Consider the following 22,551-nt stretch of genomic DNA (forward strand, 5'->3'; position numbering starts at 1 on the left):
TTTAAAATAACTGGGAACTAGCTGAGCTCTGGTGACATGTTCTACAGCTGTGAGCATCTAACCTCCTCAGGCTCACTTTGTTTTTAGCTGTTTGTGTTTGTGGTGGTTTTACACTGAAACAGACTGATCGCTGTCTCGACAAAACAAAACAACATAATAAAAGAAATCCAGTTCAGGTACCTAAAAGGGATTTGAGAGTTGGAAGTTGAGTACTGTATACAGTTTGTCCTTTATAGTAAATCGTTTAATGTCCTTTAGGCTGCTTCCTGCCAGGAGCATACATTTACTCATAATTGACTGATAAATGAGAGGGAGCACTCACTAATTTCCTTCCTGCACTTTTCTCTTATTAAAGGAAAAGCAGCAGTTGCGTAATAGGTATGCAAAATGCAGGATTTTCCTAAAATACAATGTATAGATCAGGGATTGGCAACTTAAATGCTGCAGGGGGCCACAATTTTTCATTGACACTACCACAGGGCCACATATAGGACCGTGCACTTAACCAGATATGATGAAACTGCAATTTTAAATATGTTAACAGTGCAGTAACTTAACATATTTCATGCTCAAATGCATGTATAACAGTATAAATAGGAATACAAAAGGTTTGAAGCAAATAAAAAATAACCACTTACTGTGATTTTTTTTTTTATCAGTGCAAGAACAGCAGGCCAACATTAATTGCAAGAAGTAATTTTGTGCATTTTTACACTGCACTTTTAAGATTTCATGCTCAAATGCATGTAGTTGTACTGAGGGCCACTTCAAGTGAGGGTGCGGGCCGTATGCGGCCCCCGGGCCTCCAGTTGCCCATCCCTGGTATAGATACATACAAAAATAAGTGCGTGGTGGCATCTGTATCTGCAGAAACCCTGCCCTCTGCCCTGTTTTCTCTTTTCTTTTTCTTTTGCTGTGTTCATGATTTTTCTGGGCATCAGTCTTTGGGCACAATGCTATAAAACAATGGGTATAGTGCAGAGAAAACGTTTTTTTTTTTTTTACAAACAGCTGACAACAAAGCAGATGTTTCTGGAATGATCATGAAGTTAAATATTCAAACTGGTTGGCATATACCTTTTATATTGATTTATTGCATGTAATTATGAAGTCAGTCATGATACAGTTTATTGTGTAACCCTAAAACTTTCTGTGTGTGTGTGTGTGTGTCTCCTCCCTTTAGTGTCTCAGATGGTGATTGAGGAGGTGAGCGTTCTGCAGACTCAGCTGGAGATCGAGAAGTCGTGCCGGGAGAATGCAGAAGCCCTGGCCACAAAGGTCACACACACACACACACACACACACACACACACACACACACACACACACACTCAATAATCAATGCTACGCGATTAGCATTATCGGGGTCCAGCTGGCATTAGCAGGAGAATGGCGTGAACCGCTGAGTCAGGATGACTCTGCACAGAGACAGTTTGACTGTTACTGCCGCCACAGCAAAACCTCTGTGCTTTATTTTAATCATGTTCAGAGGTAGACAGACAAGAGCATTTAGTTTTGCTGTCAAAATATATATGACATATTATATTTGTTACAATATCAATGTAAACAGTATGATAAAGTCAAAATGAAAATATATTTGCTTCCATGATGCTGTTCCTTAAAGAATAATATTTTGTTTATGAGGGTTTTAATTAAATTTTTTCTTGACCCATGTGAACTTCGACCTCCAGCTGAACTGTGAGAACAGGAAGTTTAAGTACCTGAGTCTGTCATCTCGCCCGTGTTTGGATGAGCTGCTTCCCAGCATCTCAGACTGCATCGCTCTGGAGGCCGACGGGGACGCAGACACCGCTGATGGAAGTCCTGATACCTTCACACAGTACCAACAGCAGGTTAAAGGTACAACATGGAGATTTATTGCCAGTGTAGATTTATAGTCCCCAGAGGGTTACTTTTTTCCTATTTTGGGCATTTGCTTTCTTTTTTTTGTCATTCACTTTTTATTGGTTTTTGAAATGAACAAACAAACAATAAACATGAAGACCTATAGACAAATACAGAAAATATCAAGGGAAAAGTAAAAACGTACAAAAGGGGATTGGAACCCCCCCCCCACCACCAAAAAAAAAGGTGGGGGGGAAGGTACAAAGAAATTAAAGTATTCTGATAGTCCAATCTGAGATTACCTGAAATCCGGTTTTATGGTAGAGACATATATGTAATGCATTTTTGCCAATTTTCAATGAATACCTCTTTTTGTGATCTAAAATTGAAAGTAATTATTTCCATTACAAAGATGCTGTACACAATATCAATCCATTCATCTGCACTAGGTGCCTCCCTCTTCAGCCATTTCTTCGTTATTGATTTCTTACAAGCCACCAGTAATATTCTAAGTAAATATTTATCTTTATTCCTCCGCTCCAGTTCCTCGAGATCCACTAAATATAACAAATTGAAACAAAAAGTTATTTTTGTTGAAAACACGTCTCTAGAATTTGATGTACGCTCAACCAAAATGGGGCTACAACAGGGCAACACCAGAATATATGATAGTGATTTACCTCTTTGCTTCCACAACATCTCCAACATTCTGTCTGATTGGGGGCATTTGCTTTCTAATAAAATAGTAAAAGGTCTATTTACACATTTTTATCGTACAATCTTTAGTTAAACTTTCTCCTCCATTCAGTGCTGTTTGTGTGTGTTTTGTCAGAGCTGAGGGAGACCGTAAACACCTTACTGGAGGAAAAGAAGAATTTCGTGTGTCAGATTCATGAACAGCAGAGACGGATAGAAGAGCTGACTTCACAGGTGAGGAGGAGGAGCATCATTCAGTCTCACCCTGCAGGACATACTCCTCCTCTTCTCCTTTTTCTTTCTTTTTTGTCTTCTTCTTCTTCTCTACAGATAGTATGCTTTGATTCCCTAATATAGCACTTCTGTTGAAAAATATTAGACATTTCTTGATTTGTTTTAGATGAATATTGGAGGTGGCTGACTTTGTTAATCACTCTTTGCAGTCAGAGAAAGATCAGGCCGAGATGAAGGAGCTTCGTGAAACTGTTCAGCAGCAGAGTAAAACCATCAAGAGATTCAATAGAGGTGAGAATATCAAACCAACAAACAGTTGACATTAACCCTCTGGGGTCTATGATCACGATGGAGTGATCAGATAACGTGGCTTTTTCAAAACGGCGTAACAAAAAAACGAGGTCACGTGGAGCGCTGCTATTGACTTCACTCCAAGTAACAGACTTGAAACTTTCTCCATTTTTTTGTTTCACATACCCAGGTCATGTTAAAGCAAAGATATGATCGTTTTAATGTGATACTACAAAAGTATTAAGTGTAAAAGGATGGGACGAGGCAGTCGTGGCATTTTGTAAATATGGAAAAAAGGGGTCTAATCATCTAACACTGTTCCTATAAATAAACATGTTTTTATGGTAATTTTTTATGTATAGTTTTATTATTTTTGAATTTTACCTTTTATATGTATTATTTATCATATATATCATATTTGTAACCTATGTTTAAATTTGTCAGGTCCTAAATAGTTCATTGAGCTTATTTGTGGTTTTTATTGTCATAAATTGTAAAATTTCATTTCAGATTTCATGATTTTTGTGTATTTTTGGGCTCAATATGTTGATAAAGTGGGTTAAAGTGAAAAAAATAATTGTCAGATCATGTTGAAGTTGTGCTGAGAAAGTACCAAATACCAAACATGAGTATAGTAAATATTATGTGGTATATAATGGCCAAATAGGCTCAGACCCCAGAGGTTTAAACTACAATTTATATAACTAACTATAACTAAGTATATGTGTGGTGTGTGTGTCCGTGTTCAGACTTATTGTAAAGTGGATTTTAGCAGCTGTACAGCTAAGAATAAGCTCAATGCAAAGATGTTAATTAATGTGAACTCTGTAGTGTCGATGATGGCAGCTCAGGAGTATGACGGGATGAAGGACCAGCTGGACTTGGAGCAGAGTCTGAGAGTCAAAGCTGAGACGTACGCACACGAGGTAAAGAGGCGATCACCGAAAAGCATCTCTGTAAAAACTGTAACATAAAGTACAAGAAAGATTGCAGAAGTGTGTAAATAAAGGCCACAACTAATGTCTTGAAAAGAGAACTGTAGGTTCAGAAACATTTTTGACCACTAGGGGGCATAAAAATCTCGAAACAAGCTGACAGATCCACAGACACCACAACATCACAAATTAATGAAGTTGTTCGCTAACACAATAGTTAAATATTTACATCGAGCAAAGACATGGGAACATTATGATCTAATTTCAGTCACATTCATATTTATGTCCACCTGACAACGATTTTCTCTCTCCCTTTAGCTTAACCCATAAGAACCCAGACCCAGTTATCCTTAAAGGAAAATGATGGGGGATAGAACCACATAGAACACATTTATGATGTTTTTAAAAAAAATTCTATCCCTAAATGTCGAAGATCTGTGATGTGACATATACGATACATTGGGCATTAATGGTATTTATGTTTATAATATTTCTTATTAAGAGAAAAAATAGACACATTTTCTTCTTACAGAGACAGAAATTTGCCTTTTTCTTTATATCTCCACATTTATCAAAATTGTGACATTAATAGTGCTGTTTAACAATATATTATTTTTCAGATTTGTTTTTAAGTAACAAAATAATAATACATCAATAATAAATAAAAACAAATAACCATTTGCCTTTTAGCCTTTTTGTTTGTATTTCCATAACATATATCAAAATTGTGACTTTAATTTGTTCAGGAAATATGATCACAACAACTTAAATGAAACACAGGACACCCTATTAACGGGTTAGAATTGTTAAGTGGGTTTAAACTGACCCTAGTCACAAAAAATTGGCTTTTTGAAATTACCTACTTTTTCACATTTCTGTTTCCAGTCACACACATATTTTGGAGAAGTCACTTCTTGTCAAAGTCACATGACCTCCACACCAGGGTGTTGAATATGTGTCGCTTAGGGATTTAATGAGTTAATGTCAAGCATAAAGCTGAATATGAGAGATTCTAGAAGATTTAAAGTGTTTGTTACACAGGTCTCACCATGGGTTCTTATGGGTTAAGTTTGGTTTCCACTCAACTTATGATGAAAAAAGACAGATTCAGTTAAAAAATCCAAGTCATATTCAGAGAACAATATTTGTCAGCTCTCTGAATTCCCCAGTCTGATGATATCATTAATTGAACGAATTAAAAGCTGTGAAGTGACGCTGCTGTTCGCCTCGATGATAAACACTGACCTGCATTGTTGTGTTGGTAATTGATGTGTGTTAATAATCTCTTGCCTGATTAATGAAATGTCCTGAATCTGCTGTTTACTGACCTGAAAAGTGAAGAGCCTGCAGGATTGAAACAGACTGTTTGTGATGGGAAAACTGGGAGGATATGTTGGAAGGGAAATATGGAGGAAAGATGAGTTACTTTCTCCCTCTCTATCTCCTCCTCTTCTTCCTGCAGATGCTGGTGAAGCAGAAGGAGGCCAACAGGCAGAGCATGCTGCTGCTGCAGAGTGCTGAGCCCAGCGTTCAGCTGCTGAAAGCTCTGGAGGACGTCGCTGCCGTCACCAAAACCCTGGAGGAGGAGCGTCTGCAGCATCAGCAGAAGGTAAACCCACAAGCTTCAGTTCATGGTGTTCGTCTGTCATCAGGCTACCTTTCAGTTTGATTGACAGAAAGTTCAACTCACAGTGCAGGACTGAGTCATCATGAGCTTTTTTTTAAAAACAATTTCTGATTTGTTTGGCCACTTGGGTGCAGCAGAAACTAGTTGTGGACAGCACTGACATATTATCACCTTTGAAGCTATACCTGTTAGCAATCAGTGGCTTAATCACACATCCAGCAGTTACAGAACATTATCATCATTCGGTGTATTTGTGTTTGTAGAAGTCCAAAAAATGTACTCTCTACTGGTTGCTTTTGATAGGGCTACCCTCATTTTTTATTAACCCTTTGATGCACAACATGGGTCTAAAGTGACCCGACAGAGTTTTTATGTTCTATATCTTTGCAATAAATTATTTTCATCATTCAGTATTCCAAGTTTTCCTCAATTAGTTTCATTTTGATCATCATACATCCTATATTTTTTATCCTTTATTAATTTTTGAATAAACCCCTTTTTGTCTCACTACTCTTCTAATGAACAACATGGGTGAAAAATTACCCATAACCATTTTTTAGCTAAGTAGCTTGTTAAGCTAAATACTTAGCTACCTTCTTGGCGAAGTATTTTGCTTAGCAAGCTACTTAGCCAAGTAGTTAGCTGCGTAACAATACAAAAACTTTTTTTCTTCATAGAGTATGAGAAGCAAAATGGAAATAATGATCTGTTGTGATCAAAAACAAGATGTTTAAAGAATACTTGGAATATTCAATCATAAAATAAGTTGATATCAAAAGAGCACAGAAACACACAGCAGCATTAAATAACATGGGGAATGAATGTGGGTCATTTTTGACCCATGTTGTGCATCAAAGGGTTAAGAAACTCATAATCGGGGCGTCGCGGTGGCTCACACCGGTAGAGCGCTAACCATGTATGCCGTGTGCTGCGGCGGAGCCGGGTTCGAATCTGGCCTGAGCTCCCTTTGCCGCATGTCTTCCCCTCTATCACCCCCTTTCTATCTCTCACTATCAATAAAAAGCAACAAAAATGCCAAAAAAATAATCTAAAAAAAAAAAAAAAAGAAACTCATAATCACAACTTTGGTAAACACAATATTTAAAGTGATGCTTCTGCATGATTTTTTGTGGATGCACTCAGTCTTACAGATCTGTTTATTAAATCAGCTAATCGATTCATCGACAAAATCATATGAATGTAAAAATTTAATATATTTGAGGACAGCCCGAGTTTTGGTAACTGTCTGTCTGCTGATTGCTGATGAACACGTATCGTACAGCAGCTTTTTACAGCTTTTTCTCTGAAAAGGACACTATGAAAGCACGTAGAGTGAACCAGAACAGTAAAGTTGTGGCCGGATAGATAAACAATGAGCTGAAACCCTCTATAAAACTTTGTAAAGACGAAGAAAGCTGCAGATTCAGCTCATCTTTCTCTCCAGCTTCATCACTGCCAGAGACACCTTTCACATTGTCACACAGTCTGTGTGCAAAATAAAGCAGACTACAATCTAACCTCTAACAATAGACCCACCTGTATTGTGTAGCTATGATGTAAATCATGTAGTATCTATGTGTGTGTGTGTGTAGGTGGAGAGCCTGGAGGCACAGCTGGAGCAGAGCTGTGTGAAGAAGCAGCTGGAGGCTCTGCAGAGGCAGCTGGAGCTGCAGGAGGTGGTGAAGAAGGAGGTGGAGGGACGACTGGAGCAGGCAGAGAAGAAAAACGAGGAGCTGGAGAACAGAGGTGGGTGGAGGTGGAGACACACACCCACACTCAGCAGGTGGAGTAGAGGGGGGTTCTCAGCTGGATGTTGAGAGAAAACAAAGAGTTAAACAGAGCAGCATAGCAACAGAAAATACTTGTTTCTGATTGGCTGGGGAGTATCTCCCTGAACATGGTTACAAACACACTGGAAATAAGGGAGGAGGATTAACACACACACACACACACACAGGTTTATATGGTCTGTGGGGACCAACATTTTATTCATCACGTGGGGGGACCACCCTTTCTAAATGTTATGCAGCTATGAAAAAAATCAAGTATAACCATTATGGCTTTGTTAGCTTATACACAACTTCAAATAGCAGAATTGATGAAGTCATGGCTGGACCATTTCATCTGGGGACTTGGGAAAAATCGATTCTACATGGTTGATGGGGACCTCATTTGAATATATGTAAATTAATTTACATAATTCACACACACAAACACACACACACACACACACACACAGGAGAAGAACCTCCTGATATGGTGAAAGTGAGTCTATATACAATTGTAATTAGTCCTAAATTAGAGAAACCAATAACTGATCTTTTTATATATATTTATATATATAAACTACACACAGCAGGGCTGTTGTGAGCGATGATACAGTTTACTGACACAGGCACAATTAACACATGCACTGACACTTTAACAACTCAATGTAGCGCACAGTGTTTGACCCAGTTTGAGCGTTCTGATTGAGCTGCACCAAAATCAGACGTCTGAGGTTATTTCTGTCGTTCAACTTTAAACTTTCTGACCTGAGGTCTCTGATTTGTACAAAATTATTAAATACAGATGCAAAGTACAGACGTGCAATGTTGTTCATACAATAATCAACATAATAAAATTAAAGTATGGACAATCCAAATTATATCCATAAAATGTAAGCATAAATTAAGAAAATAGATTTGGGACATGATTAAACTGAGGGAACAAGCTGATAGAGAAAATGCATTTGATATTGTCTATATTTTTCACATCTGTAAGCTATATATGAGAACTCTTAAGGGTCATTTTTAGGAGCTGAAAGGCAATAAAGTCAAATTATTATCATTAATAATATCCTAAAGTCTGATGTCAGGTTTATTCGTGTAAAGTAAAATGAAAGACAGTAAAACAATAGATAAAGGGATGTTAAAAGTAAAATTGTGTTGTATGCTGTGTATGGAGTAGACGCCTCTGTGTCTTCTTCCTCTGTGGTTTCTGTGTGTTTCCCTCCATTGACTCTGACACAGACCATTGACCCATCTGCTGCAGGAAAGCTGGCAAACATGCAAAATTTCTCCCCGTGTGCATCGTAGCATCTGCCCATTTTTAAATGGGTCACACGAAGTCGGCGCCAAAACCACCAACTGACTTCAACCAGAAACCGTTAAAAAGGACAATTAAAACAGAAGCCTCTTTCATGGCCTCCACAGATAGTGTGAGGAGGGAGAGTGTTCACTCTGGACCCAAACGTGGAGGATTTCCTTCACCAGGAAGAAAAAGGAGATGTTAGATGATACATCTGCAGTAGTAGCAGTACTAATAGTGCTAATGCTAGTTGTAGTAATATTATTAACAGTAGTACTGTTGTTGATTTTGTTGAGAAATGCATTGAGGAAACCTGTAAATCCTCTCACCTATTTCTCTGCGCAGATTTATTGATGGGGAATGATGAGCAGGAGACGTCCAAGTTCTCAGTTTAACATAATTTTATTACAATACGTCAAGAAATGTGCAGTTACAGAGTCTCTGGGTTCAAACATCACTTCCCTGATTTACATAAAAAAATCAGTTCATGAGGCCTGGACGCCCCTTCTGTCCCTCGAACCCTTTTTTATAACCTAGAAGGAGGTTTTACTAAGAATGTGGGTAGAACTCTCCAGAAGGTGCGTCCCTCTCGAACCGTTGATTCGTCAGTTTCAATCAATATTGTGAACACGTCATGTCACCAAGCAGAGAAGACAGTTACCTCTTCTTCTCAGTACACCATGTCCGTGACCTGACCTGTTCCCAAAACATTCAACACAGCTTCCTACCTTGTTATGACTTGCAGAGATATTAGTGAAGACACAGATTTTGCAATGTTCACATAAAATACAAAACATAAAATATATCTTTTTGTGATGATAGAATCTTACTAAGTTTAAGCAGATGGAATACATGTATTTAGTTTTGATGTATCTGGAGAAATCATAGTTTTAAAACAGTATTAGCACATGATCATTGTATCAAAGCATCTTACATGATTAATCTATAATTGCATAGAGAGAGGGAACACACACAGTTAGTGAATTACGCATGCATGGATAGTGACCTAGTCAATCAGATAGTGATCCCAATGAGACAGAAAACAGAGACAGAATAATAGATTATTTCTAACAGATGATACATCTGCAGTAGTAGCAGTACTAATAGTGCTATTACTAGTAGCAGTAATATTATTAACAGTAGTACTGTTGTTGATTTTATTAACTGTTTCCATTGTTTTCTTCCTATCCTCAGTCCACAAGCTGCAGGAGACCCAGACTAAGGTTGACTTGACGCCCAGCATAGAGCCCCCTCCCCCTGAACCTGGGGTTGCTCCGCCGCCAGCCCCTCCCCCACAGCCGCCGCCTCCCCCTCCTCCTCCACCGCCACCCCCTCCTCCACCTCCCCCCTCGAGATGCAACCCCCTCAGGTGAGGACGCAGCAACAAACCAGACACATGCTCCACGTTACACCGCACGCCACCGACCTGTTCCTGTGGTCACCACCCAAACTTTTTTAGCCGCGCACCCCCTTCTATGTCCCAACCGGGTTGACGCACCCCCAATCCCCCACACCTTCAAAAAAACAAAAAAATGCAATAAGCTTTTTTATAGCCGTATTAAAGGCGGCATGTTTAATAATGCTCAAATGACCAGAACACACATATAATAAAATAATCACGATCACAACAATGCGCTCTTGCATTTGAATTAATCTGAAACATAGTTTCAATGTAATGCAACAAAGTTATGCACAAGCTTCCACTTTTAAGAGCAAAGAGGATGATGACAGGCTCAGGATCAGAGGCAGACAGCAGATACGTTGGGAAAATGTTATAATATTTTGAGGCGCGTTGAACAAAAATTGCAGCAAGTTGAAATGAGCGTGGAGCTAAACAACCCATCATCGTAACACAGGTTGGAAAAATGGAAGAAGATAACTTCTACGCTTAATTTTAAGATGAAGTGCATTTTGAATAGCCTACATTTATTTATTAATCAATATTACAGTTTTTGATTTTACATTTTACAAAAGAAATGTTTATTTACACGTCTTTATTGTGTGGGGGGAAAAAAATGTAGCTCCCAAGCGGCAGCTTCCGCACCCCTGGGGGTCCATGCACCACACTTTGGGAATCCCTGCTGTACAGAATACTGAAACCTTTATTAATACACAGAGGAAGAGAAACGTCTCAAAGCCAGAGGACAGTGGAGTGGAGTGGCTTTACAGTCAACAGGGGGCTTTGTGGCTAAATATGGATTTAGTGTGTGATTTGTCCTCGCCTCGTTTCAGTAAGCTGTTTAATCAAGCGATCAGGCTCTTTCTATTTACTGCACAGGACACTATATTTCACTATATTTACTGTCTGCAGTTTCATTTGAGTGTCTGTATTCTGAGTGTGAAATGTGTCCCCAAAGCTTCCAAAAATAATACAAAAGAAGTCACTCAATTACCTGTACATATACTTGAGTATTTCCATTTTATGCTACTTAATACTTATTGATAATACTTGATAATACTCAACTACGTATTAAATACTTATTATTATTTAAGTTACTTCTTCCATACAATGATGAATCTTCTCATGAGGTAGATTTGATATTGTTTTTCTCTGATGTGTGTTTTATAATGGAAGGAGTGAATGATTGGACAAACATTTGTATCATCTTTAATATCAAATAAACAAAGTATTAAAGTACTAAAGAGAGAATTTAGATGAGGAAAAATGTATTTCATACCATTTCTGATCTGTTTTCTGTTCAGAATGTTTATAACTCTGAGTTATTGTGTCTCCTGTCAGCTCTCTGATCGCCATCATGAGGAAATCCTCCAAAGGCTCGAAAGCCTCTGTGAAGACTGAGCAGCCTCCAGGTGAGTCTCATGCCCCCTTTCCATATTATCACATGTAGTGCAGCATGTTATTAGATAGCAGTGGGCAATATGGATAAAGTCATTTTACATCATGATAGTTATACATGTTGTGATATTTTCTGGAAATTTAATTTAGAAACAAGTATAAGATAAAATACCTGGATGGGATTACACTTTGTTTTTAATTAATCGAGTGAATAAAAACCAAAAAGATTAAAGCCACATTTTAAAACAGTCCTGCTCTTTATTTAGCACATGACTTCAAGCAACTGAGCATTTACTTTAAGGCAGGGATTCCCAAAGTGTGGTGCGTGGACCGCTGGGGGTGCGCAAGATGAAAAATGTAATGACGTTCTGATAATTACACAATTACATTTTTTCCCCCACACAATAAAGAAGTATAAATAAACATTTCCTTTGTAAAATGTAAAATCAAAAACTGTAATATTAATTAATAAATAAATGCAGGCTATTCAAAATGCACTTCATCTTAAAATGAAGCGTAGAAGAAGTTATCTTCTTCCATTTTTCCAGCCTGTGTTATAATAACGGGGTTGTGTTTTAGCTCCACGCTCATTTCAACTTGCTGCAATTTTTGTTCAAAGCGGCCTCAAAATATTATAACATTTTCCCAACTGATCTGCTGTCTGCCTCTGATCCTGAGCCTGTCTCTTTGCTCTTAAAAGTGGAAGCTTGCACATAACTTTGTTGCATTATATTGAAACTGTGTTTCAGATTAATTCAAATGCAAGAGCGCATTGTTGTGATGGTGATTATTTTAATTATATGTGTGTTCTCGTCATTTGAGCATGATTAAACATGACACTTTTAATATGGTTATTAAAAAGCTTATTGCATTTTGTTTTTTTTGAAGGTGTGGGGGATTGGAGGTGCATCAACCCGGTTGAGACATAGAAGGGGGTGCGCTGCTAAAAAAGTTTGGGAACCGCTGCTTTAAGGCATTGAACCTTGATTGTCTTGTCATATTCATTGCCATATCACCTAAACCTTTCTCTCTCTGTGTCTCTGAAGCTGGCGAGGGGGATGACGTGAAGGCGAAGGCGGTGAATGAAATGATGGAGAGGATCAAACATGGCGTCGTGCTGCGGCCTGTCAAGAGTCAGGAGACCAAGGTGAGTACGAGATGACTGGCTGAGATTTGAAAAGGATAACTCATGTGTGGTTTGATTTCCTTTTTCCTTCTCACACTTCATTGATATTTATTTGTATTATGGCTTTTCTGATCACATTGAAAAGAATAAAACAACACATGCATAATTCATGTGTATTGTCCGTCAAGAAACAGGATTTATTTAACCTTATTGTCACAGTGCTAGTTTAAAAACAAAGACTAAAGTCAAGTTGTTATTCAATTAAGTCTCTATAATCAGGCAAAGACAGTTGTTCCTTTTTTGCCCACAAAGCTTTTTGAAATGAACTCTTCATTGATTCTGACCCCGAATCAAACAATAGTAAGGAAGTCAAAGGTCAAAGGTCACAGCTCCCTGACAGCAAATGTACTAATTTATTCCTGTGACCTCAGAATATAAAAAGAAAATCAATCTTGACTTGGTAAAACAGTTTTCCTGGCACACACACAACCTGTTTTACTGTAACTGTGGTGCTCCTCCCTCCTCCTGCTGCTGCTTTAGAGATCAGGACGTCAGTAAACTGTCAGCTCGTATCTGCTGCAGTCTGAATGCACTCTGGCTGATTACTCTCCTCTCTTTATTCTCTTTATTCTCTTCCCCTCTTTCCTCTCCATGTGTCTCCTTTGTGCTGCCACAGAGGGTCGCAGTAAAAGTGAGTATATTGACGTCTGCATCAATCTTATGATGTGAAGTCGCTGTTGCTCTCTGGGGGGAAAAAGATGTTTCCCTCCCTCTGACCCCACTAACCCAACACACACACACACACACACACACACACACACACACATACTGGTTTTCCTATAACATGGGGACTCCAGTTTGAATCATCACTTGTGGGGACCACCCTTTCTAGAGGTTGTAGAGAGCTGAAAAAAATGTAGTAAACTTACCATAACTCAGTTAGCCTATACACGCCTTCAAACCTCTGAAATGAGGAAGTGATGTTTTAATCAGGCTTTATTGGGACATCCGGAAAAAACAGTAAACATGCTTTCAGGGTACATCATTTACATGAATGAGCATATTTCACACAGATTATTTGGTGACTTATTTTGGTGACTAATGTTTACATAAAACAATGAAAATTAGATACTTTTCTAAGAAGCCAATTCTATAATTGTGGAATTTGCAAAAATACTAAAACTTAAATTCAAACCTTGAAGCAATCTCACACACACACACACACACACCCACACACACACACACACACACACACACACACACACACACACACACTGCAGACCCTCCTTTTTTAATCAGTTAAACACACTTTAACATCCATTCCTAATGGCTTCATGGGCTGGACTGTGTGTGTGTGTTGGCTTATTGTTCCCCTCTGAAGAGAAGCGTTTTTAGAAATATGTGGCACGGTTATCATAATAAAAGATGTTAATCAGTCACTCATGGTTGGCAGATGATTTTTTTCCTCATAAAAAGCTGACCTTTTCAGTATATCTGAAATGCATCATTCATACCATGCTCTAACTTGTTTGTTAAAAGAAAAACAGAAAGGAAAATAATTTGTGTTTTTCTTCCCACAGCCGCCTCCAGTCTGTGAGGAGAAACCGCAGGAGAGCGCCATGGAGGAGCTGAAAGGCATCCTGGTAAAAAAAATTGTCATCCTGTTTTGGTGTCAAAAAGCTGTTGCTGTTAAAAGAAAATATTCACTAAAGTCTAAACAAAGTCTACATCATGAAAACAAAAAGCATCTCACAATTTTACCTGTAAACTGTTTTAACCACAACAACAGAAGAACAGGACAGAATAACAATATGTGCAGGAGATCTAATATTTTTTATGTTGATCAATTTGGTTCATCGTCACAGGGCCGCAATTGGCCTGCGGGCCGCGAGTTTGAGACCCGTGAAGTAAATAATTCTGGATTAATTCACTATCTATCCGCTCTTTGAAGTAGAGTAATAAGCCCCTGCAGTGACGGTTGTTTTTGCCTCCAGGAGACGGTGAAGAGGAGCCCCAGCCGAGGGTCTCAGGAGTCGGGCCCGTCGCCTCCCGGGAAGAAGGACAGCGAGCTGGAGGTCATCCTGAGGCGCCGGCGCAACAAGGCAGGAGAAGCTGGCTCCGGAGGTAAACACACCTGAGGAAGATTTCTGTACCGTTTCACAGTTTAAAACCAAGTTAGTGCTTAGAAGTGATCATTTAGGGGCGTCCCGGTGGCTCACACTGGTAGAGTGCTTACCACTAACCACTTAACATATAAACACATACACATAAAAATGCCAAAAAAAAAAAAAAAAAAAAAAAGAAGTGATGATTTAATGTGTCCTTTTATAGAGAAACAAACAAACAATACTATGTTATTCTATTAAAGTACTACATTACAAGCTAAAGTCCTGTAATCAAAATCTTTCTTGGGCAAAAGTGTGAAAGCATTAGCAACAAAATATACTTAAAGTATTAAATTAAAAGCACTCATTAGGCAGAATGGCCCCTTTCAAAGTGATGTAATGGGATCATTATATATCATTATTATATTACACGTCATTATAATGATTAACCTAAAAGGTAAGCACAGTCAAAACAATAACGACAATATTTGCCTCTGAAATGAAGTGGAGTAGAAGTATAAAATACTCTAAAATAGAAAATATCTCAAAAACAGTACCATACTTCAGTATATGTACTTAGTTACTTTACAGCACTGCCAGGTTTGGATTCAGTATTAATTATAACCTTATTCATGTAGCACATTTTTACAACACCATCAAAAATATAATGAAATAAGAAAGAATACAATAAAATAAAAGAATAAAACCATGTGTAAGGTGCACACAAAGATAAATAAACAAATGCATAAAATGCAAAAAACAATATTATTTTCTATTATCAAACCCTTGAACACATTTATGAGCTTAAATCCTCTTTAAACCCTAGTTTGTGAATATAATGCGTCCATGTTTGATGATATGCTGATATTAAAACTTAATTCACAAACGGCTTTCGAGAAGAATCAATTTGAACATTGATAAAGAGGGCAATAAGCAAAACTAAGGCAGTATGTGTGCAGGAGTGAAGCCGGTGTGACTGTCTGAACCTGAGGCTTCACATCAATGATCCGCTCAGTCAGAATATGTGCACTGCAAAAAAAAAGGGTTGTCTGAAAACAAGATAAAAACACTAAATCTGAGGGAAATGATCTTGCTGCATGGACAGATAATTTCACTTGACAAGATGTCTTGAATTAAGATTGTTAAATCTAGAAATTAGCATGTTGAACACTTAAAATAAGAAAGTAACTCTTAAAACAAGATAAATTATCTAACACTTCTAAATCCAATTTTTTTTTTATCTCGGTAAGAAACAAATAATTTGCAGTGTGTGAACACTGCAGAGGTCACAGGTTCCACCGCTGCTCTGTGTGTGTGTGTGTATCCACAGGAGGGCGCTCTGCACCACACAAAAAAACACACACACACACACACACACACTGTAACCAGGTCAGATTAATGCTGACATGGATTTATCTGCTTTTCCACGATTGATTGACCTCGTCTGGTGGATTGACACACAAGTGTTTGTTTTTAATCTTACTAAAGGTATAGATTCAACACGTGACTGACTCCGGCCTGAAGAAAAAAAGCTTTCTACTTTATTTCCTTTCAAATAGAGATCAATGAAGCAAAGAAGAGTCAAATCTTCTCTCTAAAAGGAGGAAAGGAGGCATGGAACACTGTAAAAAATATGTCTGTAGATTTTACGGTAAAAAACTTCTAAACCGTGACGGTAAAAGACCGTAAAATGATAAATGAGTTAATTCAGTTTCAGTAACAATGAAACACCGTAAATGTATATATCAGCCAAAACAGTATTTTTTACAGTTTTGTTTTTTGAAAAATACATTACTCCACTGTAAAATATACTGTAAAATGTATTTAGTGCAATATATATACATGCCACCACTGTAATTTTTGCATTTATCTTTTGTAAAAATACTTTTTAAACTGTTAAATGTACTAAACACCATATCTCTAACAAAAATATACTGCAATATTTAATGGTAAAATCTTTAATTTATGTGTTTTCGTTTATAAAGTATTTACTTGTCAATTATATGGCAGAACAGCGTTTCTTCAGATGGAAAACCTTTTATTTATACAGTAAAAATGGAATAAAATGGCTGTCTTAAACGTGAAATTAACAGTGCCAATATCTTTTTACCGTAATATTAAAAAAAGTTCTACCGTATTTATTACGGTAAAGTTCTTTTCTTTTTTTTTTACAGTGAAGATAACAGATTTATACTCAGTTTGTGCCTCTGTTACAGGTGATGTAAAACCTGAAAAACAATCATCAGTTAGACAATAAACAGAGTGAACACAATAATAGATGATAACTTGATAACTCAATAGGAAAAAGACACAAGAGAGAAAAAAATATCATTATTTATTCCAGATTCATTACATGAAGAGTTTTCTAAGAGTGTTAAATGTGTTATTATAAAATATCCAAAATAGATAAAAATGATAAAACGAATACAAATATCAGAAGAAAACAAGTCTAGAAATGTGGAGTGATGCACAAAACTGCCAGTAAATATTGAAAGTATTTTTTAAGATAAACATTGTAAAGTGAATGACCTTAAATTCAGGAAACACAGCAGCATGTTACATAATGAATGTTTCCTGTCTGTCCTCTTCTGACTCCTCGTCTCTCTTTAACAGGCTTCAAAACACAACACGTCCACTAAAAGCTAAAGTGCCGTCTTTTAAAGTGTCTCAGCAAATATTTAGGCTGTTGTGCTTACACACACAGGAGGTACAGCAGGCTATAACTTACATGTATTATGCCCAAATACAGTGTAAAGTTATGAAAATGCAGTGCAGGCTTGGGTTGATGTAAAGCTCAGCCTCTTTCAGAGTGGTCGAAGGTTACTATGTTTATTTGATTATTATTTAATTACAAATTTGAGTTACTTTACTTCTGCTTGCATTTTATGTCATTTTTTTAAAACTTAATTTCAATGAGAAAAGTTGTAGTTTTTTCGCTTTGATATAGCTGTTAGTCACTTTGCAGATCAAGATTTGATAAACCATGTGTAATAATATTACAATAATTCACATCACTAATAATGCAACTCTAAAACAGCCATTCTGCATAAATCCTGTTATTTTGGTGTTTGAAATATATTTGGCTGATCGAGGTACTTTTTTAATTTAAATTACCACAAGTGAGATTATAAATGCAGGACTTTTAATTGTAACTGAGTATTTTTAAACTGTGGAAATGTTACTTTTGCATTAGTAAATTAGTAATTATTAAGTTTTATTTTAAGCAGTTGATTTGCATTAAAATCAGTATAATCATAATAATAATATGATAATAAACTTTATTTATAGAGCACTTTTCAAAACAAAACGTTACAAAGTGCTGAACAGCAAGTAAAACAAGCAAACAAGACAGAAACAAGCACATACAAAAAAAAATGTACATCCTTCCCCCCTTCCCCCCACCCGCCTGCCCCCAGTGCAAATTAGATAGGACAGTAAAGACATGTTAAAATTAGGCGATGTGGTAAAATTAATAAAAGGCTTTTTTAAATAGATATGTTTTAAGAAGAGATTTAAGATTTCAATTTTTAATCAGTGACTTTCTAGTTTGAATCTGGTGTTAGGTCTCTGTTGCATGTCTTCTCTCTGTCATTGCCAGATTGTTCTTCATCCAGCTGTGAATAAAAAACTAAAAAAAATAATAATTTAAAAAGGAGAAATAACACATCATTGTGTTTTGTTTTTTTGTTACCCAGATGAAGGCCAGATGAGCCACGTGTCCTCCTCAGACAGCCTGAATGGGGGACGCACCAGCAGTGACTCGGGCAAAGATACAGAGGGCCCGGGGGGGCTGAGCGTCCCCGCTGACCCTGCTGCTCCCAGGGTGAGTCCAGAGAGACGGGGGTCAGGACCGGGACCTGTCGTGGCCCGGAGGAAGAGCTCCGACACGTGCAAAGAGCCCAGAGTGGGCTCCTGGCAGGAGAGGAGGTCCTGCAGCTCCCTGTCTGAGAAGGAAACCACAGAGTCTCCGGTCAGCAACGGCTGCATCAACAGGTGAGCAGAACATGAGTCTATACACTTCACTCAGCTGATGATGTCATTAAAATGCATGAGATAAAATGTATTGTGCTCTTCTTTTGGAGTTCCATACATTGATGGTTTGGTGAAATACATAGAAAATGTTAACAAATCCAAAGTGTATGCGACACAAGACAACATGTTTTTAGTTTGTCACTATTTCAAAAGTTATGACTTATTTTTGTTTATTTATTATGTTTTATGTGTATTTGATTGTGTAAGTTAAAATAAAACCACTGAAATACACTAAACCAACTAAACTAAACTAAACAGAATTTTGCTTACTTAACTAAACAAAATAAATATATTTTAGAAAATTAACTGATAAAGATGTACAGTAATTTGCTACTATACTAAACAAAAAAAGACAAATAACTCATGAAGATGTACATCATTTTGCTAACAAAATATTTTTTTAAATAATTGACTGATGAAGATGTACAGTATTTTGCTGACTAAAATAACAATACAAAAAATAATAATAATAATGAACTGATAAAGATGTGTAGTTCTTAGCTCATACACAACATTTGGTCAACCTCTCTGCTCTCTGTCTGTCTGCAGCGTGGGGGACGATGATCGAAATGCGCCCGAGAAGTGCGTCCAGTCAAACGGAGTCGAACACGCCCAACCCGCTGAGGACGCACACGCCACCGTCTGTGCCGGCCCCGTCAACGGCAGCACCGACGCCGAGTGCTAGGAAGGAGTCTGAGGGTCCCGGGCCTGTTTCTGTAATCTGACCCGAGCATTTATTTAGTCGATATTCACTCTCAGATCAGAAGGTTCAGGGTGCGATCACACATTTATCTCTTGTTTATTGGGTCAAAAACAGAGTGGGAAAGTTTACTTTTTTTCTGATTTACACTAACCACTTAAATACTAACTGTAAGGAAAGATCCAAACATTGAAGCTTTTTCACCACTTGTCAAAAAGCCTGAATCTAAGTGCAAGTTTGAAGTTTAAATGTAATTTCTCTCACACACTTGAACTGCTGCAGATAAACTGTGACTGTGAACGCACCCTGACCTGTCCAGCCATTGTAGAAACCTCCTCAAACAAACTAACGGTCGCTCATTAATACATACTGAAACTATTTTTCTTAACTCCAAACAATTTGAGGGAAAAATACCTTCATAAATTTGCAGCTAAAATTAAAAACAAATTATATTTACATTTAATAGCTCCCCTTTTTTGCCTTTTTACTCACTGAGTTATACAACATTCATATAACTGCAACTTCTTTAACCTCAGAGTCATTGATTCATAGTCAGCACAAAGATATAAAAAAAAGTATATATAAAATTTTAATGCAGATGAAATTATGGGTTATTATTGGGGTAGGAAGCAAGAAAATAAAATTCTGACACAGGTGTCTAAAAGTTATTAAAATGAAACAGTTGAAAAAGGTAAATATTACTCTTTAATTATCACTCTTTAATTAAACCTGCATGGACCTGCCATATAATGAAGTGAAGTATTAGTATGAAATGAATTAAAGGATTAAATGTTCTCAACACAATCAAATGGTTCAATAACATTACATGTAAAAAGGCTACAAGAACCTTAAGTCACATAAACAGGCTGTGGTGACAGAGTGGGGCTTCCTGCAATGGCTGATAATCTGAGTTTATAATTGGAGCATTATCAGTCTGCTGCACATCAGTTCTCTTCTTTGAAGCTTTCTGAAAACAGACCCGTGGATCCTGCAGGACGGACTGACTGAACTGTATGAGGGAAGCTGCACTTTTTTGCACAGAACCTCAGTTTTCTTCAGACACTTCAGCTTGTACAATGACTGCAAAGCTTTAGGTTGATGTTTTGTTCTTTTCTTCTTCTATTTGATGCACAAAGGATCTGTTCGATATCACTTTGTGTCATCAGAAGGAATGCACTGTACTGTTCAGAATCCAGCAATTCAACTTCTTCTGCTTCTCCTCTTCTTTATTCCCAGTCGTCACAGGGCTGCACAGTGGATGTGTCGTCACTAGCTTCATCAGTGGCAATATTGAAACAGTTTTAAACTGCTTTCACTTCAACCACTGAGACAAGTTATTCTTTAACAGGGCTGGTACAAAAACTGCTGAATTGAAACAAACTAAACAAGTCAATAAATCAATTTGCATCATTCTTTCACGATGCTGCACAGTCGGCTTTCAAAAAAAGTACTGTAAGTACCAAGAAACTTGACTTCCTGAGAAAAAGTGCATCCACTGATGAAGTCCAAAACCTGTACTAAGCTGTTAAACTTGTGTATTTCAGACCTCTAATTGTGCAGCCCTGTTGGTAGTATCCAGGTATCTAGAGTATCTCATTCATGAACTTTTTCTGTTCAGTCCGACCTCTTCCTGAATATAAATGGAGGGAGGCTGAGTGAAAACAGCCAGGAACAATATTTACAGCCAGGGTACATTTAAAGCGCTGCACGTGGAAAAACGTATACTTTACTGCTCTTCCACTTCTGCTGCTGAGGCTCCCGTCCAGGTTTCAGCGTGTCGACTATCAGTGTGCCGTCAGGCTTGTGAGGGTTTGAATTTAATGCGTGTGACTCTTATTTCAGGTTAGGAGGAACAACAGCAGAAACGGTAGCACAGTTCCAACTAAATCACATCTAACTGAAATGTTCTCAGGGTCCGTGTGACGAGATTTCACCAAACCAGGTGTCGATTACAGCGAAACGTTAGAGAGAAATAGAAAGCCATTTTTTTTAAACCAGTGGTTATATGAGCAAAGGATTAGAGCAGCTTTGGAGGAATGATTTGCCTGATTTCTTTGTCTACCTCTCCACAAACACCTGCCTATAAACCTCCTGAATTACATTTTGTGGTGTGAAAACTGTCACCGTCCCTTCACCAGAGTCTTCCACACGCCTTCCTCCACTGAGTCTTGTATGCACACATTCTGAGACACGCTCATTGATTCTGTACTTGCATCACATTTCACCGTGCATTCCTTGACTTTTATTTTGTAGGGCTGTACCGTCTATATATTATAGCTTTCCTGACACGTGATGCAACATTAAGAACAAATTTTTCGAAGAGTATGCAATTACATAAGGCACATTTGTATGATGCTTTCACACCTTGTCATTCTTTCTTAAACACACAGGATCACATTTAAAAATGCATTTTGTTCTGTCCATTGGGTGTATTTTATTCTAATGCAGAGGACCGGGTGTGAAGGAGTAAACGTGCTGCACAATAAACAACCCACCGAGCCGCTGAGCCGCCACAGGCCTGGATATTCAGCATATCGAGGCCTTGCACAGGCCTTCAGGCGGCCGTGGAGTTGGCCCGCAGCCGGGTTCATGTTCTGGGTCCTTGTACTGATCGCATAGTTGTTTAACCAAGTGGCTACTTATAAAAGGGATTTACTGTATCTGACAGAGTTTGGGTGACTATAGATATTGTGTGTGTTTGGGATATAAATGGAGTGTTAAAAAAAAAGTTTTTTAAAACATGGATTTTCATTTTAGCATCACTTGAAATAAATTGAAACTAAAACAAGCGTCTTTTGTTTTATTTGAAGAAGAAATCAACAAAAGCCTCTGATGGAGAGTAGGATGTCTACTGATTTTAAGGGTCGGTTCATTCGAATTAAGAAAACAAAACACATTCTGTGACTTCTGGTGGTATCTATCCATGTACTGGTTTAATTTTAACAGATTGAATGTCAACAATACATTTGAGTGAATTTATCCTTTATTTTATTTTAATGAGTCTTGACTGACAATGTCAATATTCAAGTAATAATATAGTTTTGATGCTTTTAAAGAAATGGAGGATACAGTTCAGAACAAATAAGAAAGAAAA

At 37.6% G+C, this 22,551-nt stretch overlaps 1 protein-coding gene across 2 annotated transcripts in view; it reads left to right on the forward strand.

Annotated features, from left to right (window-relative positions):
• The window catches only part of shtn3 (shootin 3), a 45,601-nt gene extending 23,355 nt beyond the window's left edge, over positions 1-22,246 (forward strand). The window contains exons 3-17 of one of the 2 annotated variants that reach the window (XM_059346126.1): positions 1,184-1,278; positions 1,692-1,860; positions 2,678-2,775; positions 2,985-3,066; positions 3,898-3,992; positions 5,464-5,610; positions 7,221-7,374; positions 9,892-10,066; positions 11,438-11,508; positions 12,541-12,641; positions 13,297-13,311; positions 14,201-14,263; positions 14,615-14,744; positions 18,421-18,718; positions 19,307-22,246. In XM_059346126.1, the coding sequence (XP_059202109.1) occupies positions 1,184-1,278; positions 1,692-1,860; positions 2,678-2,775; positions 2,985-3,066; positions 3,898-3,992; positions 5,464-5,610; positions 7,221-7,374; positions 9,892-10,066; positions 11,438-11,508; positions 12,541-12,641; positions 13,297-13,311; positions 14,201-14,263; positions 14,615-14,744; positions 18,421-18,718; positions 19,307-19,442 (1,829 nt within the window). In that variant the 3' untranslated portion in view covers positions 19,443-22,246. Of the gene's footprint in view, positions 1-1,183; positions 1,279-1,691; positions 1,861-2,677; positions 2,776-2,984; positions 3,067-3,897; positions 3,993-5,463; positions 5,611-7,220; positions 7,375-9,891; positions 10,067-11,437; positions 11,509-12,540; positions 12,642-13,296; positions 13,312-14,200; positions 14,264-14,614; positions 14,820-18,420; positions 18,719-19,306 lie in introns of those variants that run through there. The other variant, XM_059346125.1, reaches the window with a different exon arrangement.
• Positions 22,247-22,551: the final 305 nt, after the last annotated feature.

Source organism: Centropristis striata, chromosome 12 (genome assembly GCF_030273125.1).
Source record: "Centropristis striata isolate RG_2023a ecotype Rhode Island chromosome 12, C.striata_1.0, whole genome shotgun sequence".
Taxonomy (NCBI): Eukaryota; Metazoa; Chordata; class Actinopteri; order Perciformes; family Serranidae; genus Centropristis; species Centropristis striata.